The 20,518-nt window shown below is 49.4% G+C and overlaps 1 protein-coding gene across 3 annotated transcripts in view; it reads right to left on the bottom strand.

The window, feature by feature from the left end:
* Positions 1-15,130, bottom strand: part of TAPBPL (TAP binding protein like) — a 46,728-nt gene extending 31,598 nt beyond the window's left edge. The window contains exons 1-5 of one of the 3 annotated variants that reach the window (XM_072129974.1): positions 14,924-15,130; positions 12,182-12,409; positions 10,240-10,467; positions 6,617-6,922; positions 5,787-6,086 (exon numbers count right to left, since the gene is read on the bottom strand). In XM_072129974.1, coding sequence (XP_071986075.1) covers positions 5,787-6,086; positions 6,617-6,922; positions 10,240-10,467; positions 12,182-12,409; positions 14,924-14,972 — 1,111 coding nt within the window. In that variant the 5' untranslated portion in view covers positions 14,973-15,130. The remainder of the gene's footprint in view (positions 1-5,786; positions 6,087-6,616; positions 6,923-10,239; positions 10,468-12,181; positions 12,410-14,923) is intronic. The other 2 variants (XM_072129975.1, XM_072129976.1) reach the window with 2 other exon arrangements.
* Positions 15,131-20,518: the final 5,388 nt, after the last annotated feature.

The following is a 20,518-nucleotide window of genomic DNA, read 5'->3' as shown; positions in this document are numbered from 1 at the left end:
ACAGTCACATCCCTGTGATCACCCTAAAGACAGTCACATCCCTGCGATCATTCTAAAGACAGTCACATCCCAGTGATCATCCGCGATCATCCTAAAGACAGTCACATCCCAGTGATCATCCGCAATCATCCTAAAGACAGTCACATCCCTGTGATCATCCGCGATCATCCTAAAGACAGTCACATCCATGTGATCATCGCAATCATCCTAAAGACAGTCACATCCCAGTGATCATCCGCGATCATCCTAAAGACAGTCACATCCCTGTGATCATCCGCTCATCCTAAAGACAGTCACATCCCTGTGATCATCCGCAATCATCCTAAAGACAGTCACATCCCAGTGATCATCCACGATCATCCTAAAGATAGTCACATCCCTGTGATCATCCGATCATCCTAAAGACAGTCACATCCCTGCGATCATCCTAAAGACAGTCACATCCCTGCGATCATCCTAAAGACAGTCACATCCCTGTGATCATCCTGAAGACAGTCACATCCCTGTGATCATCCTAAAGACAGCCACATCCCTGTGATCATCCTGAAGACAGTCACATCCCAGTGATCATCCGCGATCATCCTAAAGACAGCCACATCCCAGTAATCATCCGTGATCATCCTAAAGACAGTCACATCCCAGTGATCACCCTAAAGACAGTCACATCCCTGCGATCATTCTAAAGACAGTCACATCCCAGTGATCATCCGCAATCATCCTAAAGACAGCCACATCCCAGTAATCATCCGTGATCATCCTAAAGACAGTCACATCCCAGTGATCACCCTAAAGACAGTCACATCCCAGTGATCACCCTAAAGACAGTCACATCCCTGCGATCATTCTAAAGACAGTCACATCCCTGTGATCATTCGCGATCATCCTAAAGACAGTCACATCCCAGTGATCATCCGCAATCATCCTAAAGACAGTCACATCCCTGTGATCATCCGCAATCATCCTAAAGATAGTCACATCCCTGTGATCATCCACGATCATCCTGAAGACAGTCACATCCCAGTGATCATCCGCAATCATCCTAAAGACAGTCACATCCCAGTGATCATCCGCAATCATCCTAAAGACAGTCACATCCCTGTGATCATCCGCAATCATCCTGAAGACAGTCACATCCCTGTGATCATCCGCAATCATCCTAAAGACAGTCACATCCCTGTGATCATCCGCAATCATCCTAAAGAAAGTCACATCCCTGTGATCATGCACGATCATCCTGAAGACAGTCACATCCCTGTGATCATCCGCAATCATCCTAAAGATAGTCACATCCCTGTGATCATCCGCAATCATCCTGAAGACAGTCACATCCCTGTGATCATCCGCAATCATCCTGAAGACAGTCACATCCCTGTGATCATCCGTGATCATCCTGAAGACAGTCACATCCCTGTGATCATCCGTGATCATCCTAAAGACAGTCACATCCCTGTGATCACCCTAAAGACAGTCACATCCCTGCGATCATTCTAAAGACAGTCACATCCCAGTGATCATCCGCGATCATCCTAAAGACAGTCACATCCCAGTGATCATCTGCGATCATCCTAAAGACAGTCACATCCCAGTGATCATCCGCGATCATCCTAAAGATAGTCACATCCCTGTGATCATGCACGATCATCCTGAAGACAGTCACATCCCAGTGATCATCCGTGATCATCCTAAAGACAGTCACATCCCAGTGATCATCCTAAAGACAGTCACATCCCTGTGATCATCCGTGATCATCCTAAAGACAGTCACATCCCTGTGATCATCCGCTCATCCTAAAGACAGTCACATCCCTGTGATCATCCGCAATCATCCTAAAGACAGTCACATCCCTGTGATCATCCGCAATCATCCTGAAGACAGTCACATCCCTGTGATCATAAGCGATCATCCTAAAGACAGTCACATCCCTGTGATCATCCTAAAGACAGTCACATCCCTGCGATCATTCTAAAGACAGTCACATCCCTGTGATCATCCGCAATCATCCTAAAGACAGCCACATCCCTGTGATCATCCGCTCATCCTAAAGACAGTCACATCCCTGTGATCATCCGCAATCATCCTAAAGACAGTCACATCCCTGTGATCATCCGCAATCATCCTGAAGACAGTCACATCCCTGTGATCATCCGCGATCATCCTAAAGATAGTCACATCCCTGTGATCATCCGCGATCATCCTAAAGACAGTCACATCCCTGTGATCATCCGTGATCATCCTAAAGACAGTCACATCCCTGTGATCACCCTAAAGACAGTCACATCCCTGTGATCATCCGTGATCATCCTAAAGACAGTCACATCCCTGTGATCACCCTAAAGACAGTCACATCCCTGCGATCATTCTAAAGACAGTCACATCCCAGTGATCATCCGCGATCATCCTAAAGACAGTCACATCCCAGTGATCATCCGCGATCATCCTAAAGACAGTCACATCCCCGTGATCATCCGCGATCATCCTAAAGACAGTCACATCCCAGTGATCATCCGCGATCATCCTAAAGACAGTCACATCCCTGTGATCATCCGTGATCATCCTAAAGACAGTCACATCCCTGTGATCACCCTAAAGACAGTCACATCCCTGCGATCATTCTAAAGACAGTCACATCCCAGTGATCATCCGCGATCATCCTAAAGACAGCCACATCCCAGTAATCATCCGTGATCATCCTAAAGACAGTCACATCCCAGTGATCACCCTAAAGACAGTCACATCCCTGCGATCATTCTAAAGACAGTCACATCCCTGTGATCATTCGCGATCATCCTAAAGACAGTCACATCCCAGTGATCATCCGCAATCATCCTAAAGACAGTCACATCCCTGTGATCATCCACGATCATCCTGAAGACAGTCACATCCATGTGATCATCCGCAATCATCCTAAAGACAGTCACATCCCTGTGATCATCCGCTCATCCTAAAGACAGTCACATCCCTGTGATCATCCGCAATCATCCTAAAGACAGTCACATCCCTGCGATCATCCGCAATCATCCTGAAGACAGTCACATCCCTGTGATCATCCACGATCATCCTAAAGACAGTCACATCCCTGCGATCATCCTAAAGACAGTCACATCCCTGCGATCATCCTAAAGACAGTCACATCCCTGCGATCATCCTAAAGACAGTCACATCCCTGTGATCATCCTGAAGACAGTCACATCCCTGCGATCATCCTAAAGACAGCCACATCCCTGTGATCATCCTAAAGACAGCCACATCCCTGTGATCATCCTAAAGACAGTCACATCCCTGTGATCATCCTAAAGACAGTCACATCCCTGCGATCATCCTAAAGACAGTCACATCCCTGTGATCATCCGTGATCATCCTGAAGACAGTCACATCCCTGTGAACATCCGCGATCATCCTAAAGACAGCCACATCCCAGTGATCATCCGCGATCATCCTAAAGACAGTCACATCCCTGTGATCATCCGTGATCATCCTAAAGACAGTCACATCCCTGTGATCACCCTAAAGACAGTCACATCCCTGCGATCATTCTAAAGACAGTCACATCCCAGTGATCATCCGCGAGCATCCTAAAGACAGTCACATCCCAGTGATCATCCGCGATCATCCTAAAGACAGTCACATCCCCGTGATCATCCGCGATCATCCTAAAGACAGTCACATCCCAGTGATCATCCGCGATCATCCTAAAGACAGTCACATCCCTGTGATCATCCGCTCATCCTAAAGACAGTCACATCCCCGTGATCATCCGCGATCATCCTAAAGACAGTCACATCCCTGTGATCATCCGTGATCATCCTAAAGACAGTCACATCCCTGTGATCACCCTAAAGACAGTCACATCCCTGCGATCATTCTAAAGACAGTCACATCCCAGTGATCATCCGCGATCATCCTAAAGACAGTCACATCCCAGTGATCATCCGTGATCATCCTAAAGACAGTCACATCCCAGTGATCATCCGCGATCATCCTAAAGACAGTCACATCCCTGTGATCATCCGCGATCATCCTAAAGACAGTCACATCCATGTGATCATCCGCAATCATCCTAAAGACAGTCACATCCCAGTGATCATCCGCGATCATCCTAAAGACAGTCACATCCCTGTGATCATCCGCGATCATCCTAAAGACAGTCACATCCCTGCGATCATCCTAAAGACAGTCACATCCCAGTGATCATCCGCGATCATCCTAAAGACAGTCACATCCCTGTGATCATCCTAAAGACAGTCACATCCCAGTGATCATCCGCGATCATCCTAAAGACAGTCACATCCCTGTGATCATCCGCTCATCCTAAAGACAGTCACATCCCTGTGATCATCAGCAATCATCCTAAAGACAGTCACATCCCAGTGATCATCCGCAATCATCCTAAAGACAGTCACATCCCTGTGATCATCCGTGATCATCCTAAAGACAGTCACATCCCAGTGATCATCCTAAAGACAGTCACATCCCAGTGATCATCCTAAAGACAGTCACATCCCTGCGATCATCCTAAAGACAGTCACATCCCTGCGATCATCCTAAAGACAGTCACATCCCTGCGATCATCCTAAAGACAGTCACATCCCTGTGATCATCCTAAAGACAGCCACATCCCTGTGATCATCCTAAAGACAGTCACATCCCTGTGATCATCCTAAAGACAGCCACATCCCTGTGATCATCCTAAAGACAGTCACATCCCTGTGATCATCCGCTCATCCTAAAGACAGTCACATCCCTGTGATCATCCTAAAGACAGCCACATCCCTGTGATCATCCTAAAGACAGCCACATCCCTGTGATCATCCTAAAGACAGCCACATCCCTGTGATCATCCTAAAGACAGCCACATCCCTGTGATCATCCTAAAGACAGTCACATCCCTGTGATCATCCTAAAGACAGTCACATCCCTGTGATCATCCTAAAGACAGTCACATCCCTGTGATCATCCTAAAGACAGTCACATCCCTGTGATCATCCTAAAGACAGCCACATCCCTGTGATCATCCTAAAGACAGCCACATCCCTGTGATCATCCGATCATCCTAAAGACAGTCACATCCCTGTGATCATCCGATCATCCTAAAGACAGTCACATCCCTGTGATCATCCGATCATCCTAAAGACAGTCACATCCCTGTGATCATCCTAAAGACAGTCACATCCCTGTGATCATCCTAAAGACAGTCACATCCCTGTGATCATCCTAAAGACAGTCACATCCCTGTGATCATCCTAAAGACAGTCACATCCCTGTGATCATCCTAAAGACAGTCACATCCCAGTGATCATCCGCGATCATCCTAAAGACAGTCACATCCCTGTGATCATCCGCGATCATCCTAAAGACAGTCACATCCCTGTGATCATCCGATCATCCTAAAGACAGTCACATCCCTGTGATCATCCGATCATCCTAAAGACGGTCACATCCCAGTGATCATTTGCGATCTGTGGGAGGCACCAGTAATAACTATTATTTCTCTATAGCACCACCACAGGAGAAAGCCAGTATTACACATTTCTCATGGCCATCAATAAGCTGCGGACACGCTGGGTCCTCTGAAGTCCGAGGAATTATTTTTGTAGCTGCCCCCATCCCTCTATTTAACCTTTAGAAAGGTCAGAGGTAAGTTTCCAATCCCCCTGCTTATCTTCTCAGAGGCGTAAAGTTAAATGGAGAAATTATGTCTGCCTGCACCCACCACTAGGGGGAGCTCACTATGTGTAGGTTTCTACTGCTCCTATATTCAGACTCTATACATCACACGTCACACTTACGTTCAGGAAGAACATGGACCTCCATGGTTATTGGGTCAATCAGAGAGACATGTGACACGTTGCACATGTAGGTGTCAGATGGGGCACCGGGTTCAGGTGCTGGAATTTCAAGGAAGCTGCTCACACTGTAGGTTCCATCATGATTTTTGCGATGACTGGAGGTGACTGGGGAGATGTGGGTTAATGGAGACCCGTTCAGCAGCCAGGTGACCTCCACGTCCAGTGGGTAGAAGCGGTCAGTGCGGCAAGTCACGGTCGTCTTTGGTTGTTTGGCCACAGAAATGGTAACGCGAGGAGGTTCTGCGGAGAAACGGGAGAAGCATATGGATCTCGGTACCAGCATCCGCGAGGGGAACCAAGCGTCTGCCATGTTACATGGTTGGGTAGTTGAGCATTGCGTGTGGACACGATAGGTTTCCAGAATGCAGACACATATGTCTACGTGGTTGTGTAGTCCACCATGCAGCCACACGGCCATCCCGCTGCTTCCCAGGGAGATGACTATCCGAGCGGGATCAGACTAATAATACACGGAAACCAATAGATCTATCTAGTAGCTGTAAGAGTTCAGGACCGGGCAAGTCTAAATGAAGATGCTGAGCGATCGCCAAGGGTTTATGAAGCCCAGGAAGAAGGCGGTGGGCACCATTAGACAAGCAGTAAGGAGATGACCCCTGGTGGACCGGAGAACGTGGGGGAGAAGCCGCACTATAAAAATAAGGCTCTCCTTTACGTAACTTTCTAGTCATGTTCTTCTCATGGCTCCCGGATGTTGTGGCCATGGAGACCTCCTGGAGGAGATGCCCTCTAAGAAGCCGATCATTAATTACCTGTGATCTGCAGCCGCAGGATCTGCTGCACCTGATGATCTCCGGAGGTCACAGCACAAATGTAAGTGCCCTCATCATGGACACGCAGTTGTCTTATAGTCAGAGATGAGGCCGTTGTCTTCTCTTGTGTCTCCTGTTGTATGGTGATGCGGGAGTCGTCCTGGTCCAGCCTGTGCCCGCTGCCATCCCTCTGGAGATGCCAGCTCACCCGGACTTCTGCATCGCCCCATACATCACAATGTAAGGTCACGGCACTAGAGAGGGAGCTCTTCAGTGATGGTGGGGAGGAGGACACGAGAAGATCCACTGAAGGGAAATACAAGGATCAGAGACGTGGAAGAGGCATCGATAAGGAGCCGCGGGACAAGGACCTGTCCAACTGTAGGACCCAAGGAACCTGCTCATTCAGGACAACAGGCCCAGCACAGTCCCACCCGCCACAGTCTGACCCGCCACAGTCTGACCCGCCACAGTCTGACCCGCCACAGTCTAACCCGCCACAGTCCCACCCGCCACAGTCTCACCCGCCACAGTCTCACCAGCCACAGTCTCACCAGCCACAGTCTCACCAGCCACAGTCTCACCAGCCACAGTCCCACCAGCCACAGTCTCACCAGCCACAGTCCCACCAGCCACAGTCTCACCAGCCACAGTCTCACCAGCCATAGTCCCACCAGCCACAGTCCCACCCGCCACAGTCTCACCAGCCACAATCTCACCAGCCACAGTCTCACCAGCCACAGTCTCACCAGCCACAGTCTCACCAGCCACAGTCCCACCAGCCACAGTCTCACCAGCCACAGTCTCACCAGCCACAGTCTCACCAGCCACAGTCTCACCAGCCATAGTCCCACCAGCCACAGTCCCACCCGCCACAGTCTGACTCGCCACAGTCTGACCCGCCACAGTCTAACCCGCCACAGTCCCACCCGCCACAGTCTCACCCGCCACAGTCTCACCAGCCACAGTCTCACCAGCCACAGTCTCAACAGCCACAGTCCCACCAGCCACAGTCTCACCAGCCACAGTCCCACCAGCCACAGTCTCACCAGCCATAGTCTCACCAGCCAGTCCCACCAGCCATAGTCTCACCAGCCATAGTCCCACCAGCCACAGTCCCACCCGCCATAGTCTCACCAGCCACAGTCCCACCCGCCATAGTCTCACCCGCCACAGTCTCACCCGCCACAGTCCCACCCGCCACAGTCTCACCAGCCACAGTCCCACCAGCCATAGTCTCACCAGCCATAGTCCCACCCGCCATAGTCCCACCCGCCATAGTCTCACCAGCCATAGTCTCACCAGCCATAGTCCCACCAGCCACAGTCCCACCCGCCACAGTCTCACCAGCCACAGTCCCACCCGCCACAGTCTCACCAGCCACAGTCCCACCCGCCACAGTCTCACCCGCCACAGTCTCACCCGCCACAGTCCCACCCGCCATAGTCTCACCAGCCATAGTCCCACCCGCCATAGTCCCACCCACCATAGTCCCACCCGCCATAGTCTCACCAGCCACAGTCCCACCCGCCATAGTCTCACCCGCCATAGTCTCACCAGCCATAGTCTCACCAGCCATAGTCTCACCAGCCATAGTCCCACCAGCCATAGTCCCACCCGCCATAGTCTCACCAGCCATAGTCTCACCAGCCATAGTCTCACCAGCCATAGTCCCACCAGCCATAGTCCCACCCGCCATAGTCTCACCAGCCATAGTCTCACCAGCCATAGTCTCACCAGCCATAGTCCCACCAGCCACAGTCCCACCCGCCATAGTCTCACCAGCCACAGTCCCACCCGCCATAGTCCCACCAGCCATAGTCTCACCAGCCACAGTCCCACCCGCCATAGTCCCACCAGCCATAGTCTCACCAGCCATAGTCTCACCAGCCATAGTCCCACCAGCCATAGTCCCACCAGCCATAGTCTCACCAGCCATAGTCTCACCAGCCATAGTCTCACCAGCCATAGTCTCACCAGCCATAGTCTCACCAGCCATAGTCCCACCAGCCATAGTCCCACCCGCCATAGTCTCACCAGCCATAGTCTCACCAGCCATAGTCTCACCAGCCATAGTCCCACCAGCCACAGTCCCACCCGCCATAGTCTCACCAGCCACAGTCCCACCCGCCACAGTCTCACCCGCCACAGTCTCACCCGCCACAGTCTCACCCGCCACAGTCCCACCCGCCATAGTCTCACCAGCCATAGTCCCACCCGCCATAGTCCCACCCACCATAGTCCCACCCGCCATAGTCTCACCAGCCACAGTCCCACCCGCCATAGTCTCACCCGCCATAGTCTCACCAGCCATAGTCTCACCAGCCATAGTCTCACCAGCCATAGTCCCACCAGCCATAGTCTCACCAGCCATAGTCTCACCAGCCATAGTCCCACCAGCCATAGTCCCACCCGCCATAGTCTCACCAGCCATAGTCTCACCAGCCATAGTCCCACCAGCCACAGTCCCACCCGCCATAGTCTCACCAGCCACAGTCCCACCCGCCATAGTCCCACCAGCCATAGTCTCACCAGCCATAGTCCCACCAGCCATAGTCCCACCAGCCATAGTCTCACCAGCCATAGTCTCACCAGCCACAGTCCCACCCGCCATAGTCCCACCAGCCATAGTCTCACCAGCCATAGTCCCACCAGCCATAGTCCCACCAGCCATAGTCTCACCAGCCATAGTCTCACCAGCCATAGTCTCACCAGCCATAGTCCCACCAGCCATAGTCCCACCCGCCATAGTCTCACCAGCCATAGTCTCACCAGCCATAGTCCCACCAGCCACAGTCCCACCCGCCATAGTCTCACCAGCCACAGTCCCACCAGCCACAGTCCCACCCGCCATAGTCTCACCAGCCACAGTCCCACCCGCCATAGTCCCACCCGCCATAGTCTCACCAGCCACAGTCCCACCCGCCATAGTCCCACCAGCCACAGTCCCACCAGCCACAGTCCCACCCGCCATAGTCTCACCCACCATAGTCTCACCCGCCACAGTCTCACCCGCCATAGTCTCACCCGTCATAGTCTCACCCGCCATAGTCTCACCCGCCATAGTCTCACCCGCCATAGTCTCACCCGTCATAGTCTCACCCGCCACAGTCTCACCCGCCATAGTCTCACCCGTCAGTCTCACCCGTCATAGTCTCACCCGCCATAGTCTCACCCGCCATAGTCTCAACCGTCATAGTCTCACCCGCCATAGTCTCACCCGCCACAGTCTCACCCGCCATAGTCTCACCCGTCATAGTCTCACCCGTCAGTCTCACCCGTCATAGTCTCACCCGTCATAGTCTCACCCGTCATAGTCTCAACCGTCATAGTCTCACCCGCCATAGTCTCACCCGCCACAGTCTCACCCGCCATAGTCTCACCCGTCATAGTCTCACCCGTCATAGTCTCACCCGCCATAGTCTCACCCGCCATAGTCTCACCCGCCACAGTCTCACCCGCCATAGTCTCACCCGTCATAGTCTCACCCGCCATAGTCTCACCCGCCATAGTCTCACCCGCCACAGTCTCACCCGCCACAGTCTCACCCGCCATAGTCTCACCCGTCATAGTCTCACCCGTCATAGTCTCACCCACCATAGTCTCACCCGTCATAGTCTCACCCGTCATAGTCTCACCCGTCATGGGGATCACAGTCTTCTCCTCGGCCAGTTCTTCTGGATTTGTAATGGTTGCTGTTGCTGTTGTCATGATGGCGATGCTGATCTCCGGTAGACGGATGTGAGCGGCGAATGACTGTGAGTAGAGCGGCGAGATCTCGCACTCCACCTCTTCTCCCTCGCACTCTGCATGCAGCAACCGCTCTGCAAATGACAGGGGGTCCAGGTCCACTGCAGGGGGACAGAGGGGTCAGGGGTCAGGGGACTACATGACTGCATGTTCTTCTAGGTTCTCCCTAACCCCAGGAGGCCACAGATGTCTATGGAGGATTCCAAGCTGTTCTCTAGGAAGCTACAGCACAGAGGGGCTCTGGTAACACCCCCCCCGGGCTCTGGTAACACCCCCCCCCCCCCGGGCTCTGGTAACACCCCCCCCCCCGGGCTCTGGTAACACCCCCCCCCCCCGGGCTCTGGTAACACCCCCCGGGCTCTGGTAACACCCCCCCCCCGGGCTCTGGTAACACCCCCCCCCCGGGCTCTGGTAACACCCCCCCCCCCCGGGCTCTGGTAACACCCCCCCCCCCGGGCTCTGGTAACACCCCCCCCCCGGGCTCTGGTAACACCCCCCCCGGGCTCTGGTAACACCCCCCCCCCGGGCTCTGGTAACACCCCCCCCCCGGGCTCTGGTAACACCCCCCCCCGGGCTCTGGTAACACCCCCCCCCGGGCTCTGGTAACCCCCCCCCGGGCTCTGGTAACACCCCCCCCCCGGGCTCTGGTAACACCCCCCCCCGGGCTCTGGTAACACCCCCCCCCCGGGCCTCTGGTAACACCCCCCCCCCCCCGGGCTCTGGTAACACCCCCCCCCCCGGGCTCTGGTAACACCCCCCCCCCGGGCTCTGGTAACACCCCCCCCCCCCCCGGGCTCTGGTAACACCCCCCCCCCCCCCGGGCTCTGGTAACACCCCCCGGGCTCTGGTAACACCCCCCCCCGGGCTCTGGTAACACCCCCCCCCCCGGGCTCTGGTAACACCCCCCCCCGGGCTCTGGTAACACCCCCCCCCCCCGGGCTCTGGTAACACCCCCCCCCCCCGGGCTCTGGTAACACCCCCCGGGCTCTGGTAACACCCCCCCCCGGGCTCTGGTAACACCCCCCCCCCGGGCTCTGGTAACACCCCCCCCCCGGGCTCTGGTAACACCCCCCCCCCCCCCGGGCTCTGGTAACACCCCCGGGCTCTGGTAACACCCCCCCCCGGGCTCTGGTAACACCCCCCCCCGGGCTCTGGTAACACCCCCCCCCCGGGCTCTGGTAACACCCCCCCCCCCCGGGCTCTGGTAACACCCCCCGGGCTCTGGTAACACCCCCCCCCCGGGCTCTGGTAACACCCCCCCCCCGGGCTCTGGTAACACCCGCCCCCCCCCCGGGCTCTGGTAACACCCCCCCCCCCCGGGCTCTGGTAACACCCCCCCCCCCCCGGGCTCTGGTAACACCCCCCCCCCCCCGGGCTCTGGTAACACCCCCCCCACCCCAGGCTCTGGTAACACCCCCCCCCCCCCGGGCTCGGGTAGCACCCCCCGGGCTCTGGTAACACCCCCCGGGCTCTGGTAACACCACCCCGGGCTCTGGTAACACCCCCGGGCTCTGGTAACACCACCCCGGGCTCTGGTAACACCCCCCCCGGGCTCTGGTAACACCCCCCGGGCTCTGGTAACACCCCCCGGGCTCTGGTAACACCCCCCGGGCTCTTCTGGCATAATTATAAGAGTTGAGGACGGAGACCATGGATAAGAAATATAAGAAGATCCCACAGTCCCGGGGCCGGATCTATCAGTAATGTCCCGGGTCTATCAGGGGGGATTTTCATGGGAGATTTCGGCCTCTGAGTAGTTTGCTCTATGGTTACTGTCAGGTGTCTGGAAAAGCTGGGTGGTGCTGTGATAGAGACCTGTGGCCAGGAATATGGTGGTCTCGGGGCTCTCAGGAGGCTGGTAATCCGGCTGTGCATCCGCAGGCTCCTCCCCCATCAGGGTGACGTTTTGCAGGACTAGGGTCACGCGTTGTCTTGTAAAGCCGATGCCGCCCATTCTAGAATCCAGCAAGGCATAGTCACAGGGGAGCACGATGTCTGCCGTATAGCGAGTGTGGGGTACAGCCGCCCCCCAAAGCAAAACACCTACAGATACACAAAGGCTCATGGTCAATGTACACATACAGACTACTCTAGTCACTGCCAAAGCTGCACGCAAAGCTCTGCTGTACTCTAGTCACAGCCAAAGCTGCCCGCAAAGCTCTGCTATACTCTAGTCACAGCCAAAGCTGCACGCAAAGCTCTGCTGTACTCTGGTCACAGCCAAAGCTGCACGCAAAGCTCTGCTATACTCTAGTCACTGCCAAAGCTGCCCGCAAAGCTCTGCTATACTCTAGTCACAGCCAAAGCTGCACGCAAAGCTCTGCTGTACTCTAGTCACAGCCAAAGCTGCCCGCAAAGCTCTGCTATGCTCTAGTCACAGCCAAAGCTGCCCGCAAAGCTCTGCTATACTCTAGTCACAGCCAAAGCTGCACGCAAAGCTCTGCTGTACTCTAGTCACAGCCAAAGCTGCCCGCAAAGCTCTGCTATGCTCTAGTCACAGCCAAAGCTGCACGCAAAGCTCTGCTATGCTCTAGTCACAGCCAAAGCTGCCCGCAAAGCTCTGCTATACTCTAGTCACAGCCAAAGCTGCCCGCAAAGCTCTGCTATACTCTAGTCACAGCCAAAGCTGCACGCAAAGCTCTGCTATACTCTAGCACATCCAATGCTACAAACAGAACTTTCTTTTATACACAAGTCATTTCCAAAGCTGCAATCAAACCACAGTTATACTCTAGTCGAAGCCAAAGCTGCAATAACATGTATTATACTACAAGCACATTCAGTGCTGTAGTCAAAGCTCTGCGTTATACTCTACTCACCACCAAAGCTGCAATCAGATCATGGATCTGACCCTGTTAACTATCAATTCAATATTTAAAGAGAACATGTTCTGCTGCAGAGCATCGCAGGAGATGAAGCGTTAACACTTTAATTGCATCTCCCACAATGCACTGCACTGACCGCCAGTCCAATACAGGGTCTCAGGAGGGGAGATTCCCAAAACAGAAATCTAATGGCAGCGGCTGAGGTCTCTGGACCCCCAGCCTCTCATGCGTCTGAAATGGCTGATAACAGAGAACAATACACTGGAGTCAGATAAACTTTAGGTTTGATTCTCTTTAAGAACACGACTGTAATATCCTTATAGTGTCGCCCCCCATCAGCTTCTAGAGAACAGCCTCCAGATGAGGGGATATTCTGCAGTACCCCTGGGGTCCGGTACCGGGTTACTACCCCTGGGGTCCTGTACCGGGTTACTACCCCTGGGGTCCTGTACCGGGTTAGTACTTCTGGAGTCCTGTACCGGGTTACTACCCCTGGGGTCCTGTACCGGGTTACTACCCCTGGGGTCCTGTACCGGGTTACTACCCCTGGGGTCCTGTACCGGGTAACTACCCCTGGGGTCCTGTACCGGGTTAGTACTTCTGGAGTCCTGTACCGGGTTACTACCCCTGGGGTCCTGTACCGGGTTACTACCCCTGGAGTCCTGTACCGGGTTACTACCCCTGGGGTCCTGTACCGGGTTAGTACCTCTGGGGTTCTGTACCGGGTTACTACCCCTGGGGTCCTGTACCGGGTTAGTACCTCTGGAGTCCTGTACCGGGTTAGTACCTCTGGGGTTCTGTACCGGGTTAGTACCTCTGGGGTTCTGTACCGGGTTACTACCCCTGGGGTCCTGTACCGGGTTAGTACCTCTGGAGTCCTGTACCGGGTTAGTACCTCTGGAGTCCTGTACCGGGTTAGTACCTCTGGAGTCCTGTACCGGGTTACTACCCCTGGGGTCCTGTACCGGGTTACTACCCCTGGGGTCCTGTACCGGGTTACTACCCCTGGGGTCCTGTACCGGGTTACTACCCCTGGGGTCCTGTACCGGGTTACTACCCCTGGGGTCCTGTACCGGGTTAGTACCTCTGGGGTCCTGTACTGGGTTACTACCCCTGGGGTCCTGTACCGGGTTAGTACTTCTGGAGTCCTGTACCGGGTTACTACCCCTGGGGTCCTGTACCGGGTTACTACCCCTGGAGTCCTGTACTGGGTTAGTACCTCTGGGGTCCTGTACCGGGTTAGTACCTCTGGGGTTCTGTACCGGGTTACTACCCCTGGGGTCCTGTACCGGGTTAGTACCTCTGGAGTCCTGTACCGGGTTAGTACCTCTGGAGTCCTGTACCGGGTTAGTACCTCTGGAGTCCTGTACCGGGTTAGTACCTCTGGAGTCCTGTACCGGGTTAGTACCTCTGGAGTCCTGTACCGGGTTAGTACCTCTGGAGTCCTGTACCGGGTTAGTACCTCTGGGGTCCTGTACCGGGTTACTACCCCTGGGGTCCTGTACCGGGTTAGTACCCCTGGGGTTCTGTACCGGGTCGGTACCTCTGGGGTCCTGTACCGGGTTGGTACCTCTGGGGTCCTGTACCGGGTTGGTACCTCTGGGGTCCTGTACTGGGTTAGTACCTCTGGGGTCCTGTACCGGGTTACTACCCCTGGGGTCCTGTACCGGGTTACTACCCCTGGGGTCCTGTATCCTTCTAATCATTGATGCCACAATCCCCCGGATCTTACGGTTTAGTGTCAGGATCAGTCCCAGATGTCGGTGTCCCCCGAGCGTCATCCTGATCCTCCGGAAGGAAAATTCACAAAACGCCAAATACTCAACACATCACAGACATCACATATATCACATATATCACATACAGGGAGTGTCACACAACACGCAACACGCAGCACTGCAGATGTACAACCGCACTATAATGATTTCACTTTCAGTTTAACTGATCTCCCATCCTGACACCTACTGACCACCAGAGGGAGCAACAGCCAAACCCCAGACACCGAGAGGAGGGAACGCTCTGCAGCTATGAAAGGCAAAAGTATTATAGTAGTTATATTCCTGTACATAGGGGGCAGTATTATAGTAGTTATATTCCTGTACATAGGGGGCAGTATTATAGTAGTTATATTCCTGTACATAGGGGGCAGTATTATAGTAGTTATATTCCTGTACATAGGGGGCAGTATTATAGTAGTTATATTCTTGTACATAGGGGGCAGTATTATAGTAGTTATATTCCTGTACATAGGGGGCAGTATTATAGTAGTTATATTCCTGTACATAGGGGGCAGTATTATAGTAGTTATATTCCTGTACATAGGGGCAGTATTATAGTAGTTATATTCCTGTACATAGGGGGCAGTATTATAGTAGTTATATTCCTGTACATAGGAGGCAGTATTATAGTAGTTATATTCCTGTACATAGGGGGCAGTATTATAGTAGTTATATTCCTGTACATAGGGGGCAGTATTATAGTAGTTATATTCCTGTACATAGGGAGCAGTATTATAGTAGTTATATTCTTGTACATAGAGGGCAGTATTATAGTAGTTATATTCCTGTACATAGGGGGCAGTATTATAGCAGTTATATTCCTTGTACATAGGGGGCAGTATTATAGTAGTTATATTCCTGTACATAGGGGGCAGTATTATAGTAGTTATATTCTTGTACATAGGGGGCAGTATTATAGTAGTTATATTCCTGTACATAGGGGGCAGTATTATAGTAGTTATATTCCTGTACATAGAGGGCAGTATTATAGTAGTTATATTCCTGTACATAGGGGGCAGTATTATAGTAGTTATATCCCTGTACATAGGGGGCAGTATTATAGTAGTTATATTCTTGTACATAGGGGGCAGTATTATAGTAGTTATATTCTTGTACATAGGGGGCAGTATTATAGTAGTTATATTCTTGTACATAGGGGGCAGTATTATAGTAGTTATATTCTTGTACATAGGGGGCAGTATTATAGTAGTTATATTCTTGTACATAGGGGGCAGTATTATAGTAGTTATATTCTTGTACATAGGGGGCAGTATTATAGTAGTTATATTCCTGTACATAGGGGGCAGTATTATAGTAGTTATATTCCTGTACATAGGGGGCAGTATTATAGTAGTTATATTCTTGTACATAGGGGGCAGTATTATAGTAGTTATATTCCTGTACATAGGGGCAGTATTATAGTAGTTATATTCCTGTACATAGGGGGCAGTATTATAGTAGTTATATTCCTGTACATAGGGGGCAGGATTACAGTAGTTATATTCCTGTACATAGGGGGCAGTATTATAGTAGTTATATTCCTGTACATAGGGGCAGTATTATAGTAGTTATATTCCTGTACATAGGGGGCAGTATTATAGTAGTTATATTCCTGTACATAGAAGGCAGTATTATAGTAGTTATATTCCTGTACATAGGGGGCAGTATTATAGTAGTTATATTCTTGTACATAGGGGGCAGTATTATAGTAGTTATATTCCTGTACATAGGGAGCAGTATTATAGTAGTTATATTCCTGTACATAGGGGGCAGTATTATAGTAGTTATATTCCTGTACATAGAGGGCAGTATTATAGTAGTTATATTCTTGTACATAGGGGGCAGTATTATAGTAGTTATATTCTTGTACATAGGGGGCAGTATTATAGTAGTTATATTCTTGTACATAGGGGGCAGTATTATAGTAGTTATATTCCTGTACATAGGAGGCAGTATTATAGTAGTTATATTCCTGTACATAGGGGGCAGTATTATAGTAGTTATATTCTTGTACATAGGGGGCAGTATTATAGTAGTTATATTCCTGTACATAGGGGGCAGTATTATAGCAGTTATATTCATGTACATAGGGGGCAGGATTACAGAAGTTATATTCTTGTACATAGGGGGCAGGATACAGTAGTTATATTCCTGTACATAGAAGGCAGTATTATAGTAGTTATATTCCTGTACATAGGGGGCAGTATTATAGTAGTTATATTCCTGTACATAGAAGGCAGTATTATAGTAGTTATATTCCTGTACATAGGGGCAGTATTATAGTAATTATATTCCTGTACATAGGGGGCAGTATTATAGTAGTTATATTCCTGTACATAGAAGGCAGTATTTATAGTAGTTATATTCCTGTACATAGGGGGCAGTATTATAGTAGTTATATTCTTGTACATAGGGGGCAGTATTATAGTAGTTATATTCCTGTACATAGGGGGCAGTATTATAGTAGTTATATTCCTGTACATAGGGGGCAGTATTATAGCAGTTATATTCCTGTACATAGGGGGCAGGATTACAGTAGTTATATTCCTGTACATAGAAGGCAGTATTATAGTAGTTATATTCCTGTACATAGGGGGCAGTATTATAGTAGTTATATTCCTGTACATAGAAGGCAGTATTATAGTAGTTATATTCCTGTACATAGGGGGCAGTATTATAGTAGTTATATTCTTGTACATAGGGGGGCAGTATTATAGTAGTTATATTCCTGTACATAGGGGGCAGTATTATAGCAGTTATATTCCTGTACATAGGGGGCAGGATTACAGTAGTTATATTCTTGTACATAGGGGGCAGTATTATAGTAGTTATATCCCTGTACATAGGGGGCAGTATTATAGTAGTTATATTCCTGTACATAGGGGGCAGTATTATAGTAGTTATATTCCTGTACATAGGGGGCAGTATTATAGTAGTTATATTCCTGTACATAGGGGGCAGTATTATAGTAGTTATATTCCTGTACATAGGGGCAGTATTATAGTAGTTATATTCTTGTACATAGGTGGCAGTATTATAGTAGTTATATTCCTGTACATAGGGGGCAGTATTATAGTAGTTATATTCCTATACATAGGGGGCAGTATTATAGTAGTTATATCCTTGTACATAGGGGGCAGTATTATAGTAAGTTATATTCCTGTACATAGGGGGCAGTATTATAGTAGTTATATTCCTGTACATAGGCGGCAGTATTATAGTAGTTATATTCCTGTACATAGGGGGCAGTATTATAGTAGTTATATACTTGTACATATGGGGGCAGTATTATAGTAGTTATATACTTGTACATAGGGGGCAGTATTATAGTAGTTATATTCCTGTACATAGGGGGCAGTATTATAGTAGTTATATTCTTGTACATAGGGGCAGTATTATAGTAGTTATATTCTTGTACATAGTGGGGCAGTATTATAGTAGTTATATTCCTGTACATAGGGGGCAGTATTATAGTAGTTATATTCCTGTACATAGGGGGCAGTATTATAGTAGTTATATTCCTGTACATAGGGGGCAGTATTATAGTAGTTATATTCTTGTACATAGGGGGCAGTATTATAGTAGTTATATTCCTGTACATAGGGGCAGTATTATAGTAGTTATATCCCTGTACATAGGGGGCAGTATATAGTAGTTATATTCCTGTACATAGGGGCAGTATTATAGTAGTTATATTCCTGTACATAGGGGGGCAGTATTATAGTAGTTATATTCTTGTACATAGGGGGCAGTATTATAGTAGTTATATTCCTTGTACATAGGGGGCAGTATTATAGTAGTTATATTCTTGTACATAGGGGCAGTATTATAGTAGTTATATTCCTGTACATAGGGGGCAGTATTATAGTAGTTATATTCTTGTACATAGGGGGCAGTATTATAGTAGTTATATTCCTGTACATAGGGGGCAGTATTATAGTAGTTATATTCCTGTACATAGGGGCAGTATTATAGTAGTTATATTCTTGTACATAGGGGCAGTATTATAGTAGTTATATTCTTGTACATAGGGGCAGTATTATAGTAGTTATATCCCTGTACATAGGGGCAGTATTATAGTAGTTATATTCCTGTACATAGGGGCAGTATTATAGTAGTTATATTCCTGTACATAGGGGGCAGTATTATAGTAGTTATATTCTTGTACATAGGGGGCAGTATTATAGTAGTTATATTCCTTGTACATAGGGGGCAGTATTATAGTAGTTATATTCCTTTTTTAATAGTACATAGGGGCAGTATTATAGTAGTTATATTCCTGTACATAGGGGGCAGTATTATAGTAGTTATATTCTTGTACATAGGGGGCAGTATTATAGTAGTTATTTCTGTACATAGGGGGCAGTATTATAGTAGTTATATTCCTGTACATAGGGGGCAGTATTATAGTAGTTATATTCTGTACATAGGAGGCAGTATTATAGTAGTTATATTCTGTACATAGGGGGGCAGTATTATAGTAGTTATATCCTTGTACATAGAGGCAGTATTATAGTAGTTATATTCCTGTACATAGGGGGCAGTATTATAGTAGTTATATTCCTGTACATAGGGGGCAGTATTATAGTAGTTATATTCCTGTACATAGGGGGCAGTATTATAGTAGTTATATTCTTGTACATAGAGGGCAGTATTATAGTAGTTATATTCCTGTACATAGGGGGCAGTATTATAGTAGTTATTTTCCTGTACATAGGGGGCAGTATTATAGTAGTTATATTCTTGTACATAGGGGGCAGTATTATAGTAGTTATATTCCTTGTACATAGGGGATAGTAGTTATATTCCTGTACATAGGGGGCAGTATTATAGTAGTTATATTCCTGTACATAGGGGGCAGTATTATAGTAGTTATATTCCTGTACATTAAGGGGCAGTATTATAGTAGTTATATTCCTGTACATAGGGGGCAGTATTATAGTAGTTATATTCCTGTACATAGGGGGCAGTATTATAGTAGTTATATTCCTGTACATAGGGGGCCAGTATTATAGTAGTTATATTCCTGTACATAGGGGCAGTATTATAGTAGTTATATTCTTGTACATAGGGGGCAGTATTATAGTAGTTATATTCCTGTACATAGGGGGCAGTATTATAGTAGTTATATTCCTGTACATAGGGGGCAGTATTATAGTAGTTATATTCCTGTACATAGGGGGGCAGTATTATAGTAGTTATATTCTTGTACATAGGGGGCAGTATTATAGTAGTTATATCCTGTACATAGGGGGCAGTATTATAGTAGTTATATTCCTGTACATAGGGGCAGTATTATAGTAGTTATATTCCTTGTACATAGGGGCAGTATTATAGTAGTTATATTCTTGTACATAGGGGGCAGTATTATAGTAGTTATATCCCTGTACATAGGGGGCAGTATTATAGTAGTTATATTCCTGTACATAGGGGCAGTATTATAGTAGTTATATTCCTGTACATAGGGGGCAGTATTATAGTAGTTATATTCCTTGTACATAGGAGGGCAGTATTATAGTAGTTATATTCCTGTACATAGGGGGCAGTAT

This window comes from Engystomops pustulosus, chromosome 11 (genome assembly GCF_040894005.1).
Source record: "Engystomops pustulosus chromosome 11, aEngPut4.maternal, whole genome shotgun sequence".
NCBI classification, from domain to species: Eukaryota; Metazoa; Chordata; class Amphibia; order Anura; family Leptodactylidae; genus Engystomops; species Engystomops pustulosus.
The sequence above is the reverse complement of the archived record's forward strand: the minus strand, read 5'-3'. Positions and strand labels throughout refer to the sequence as shown.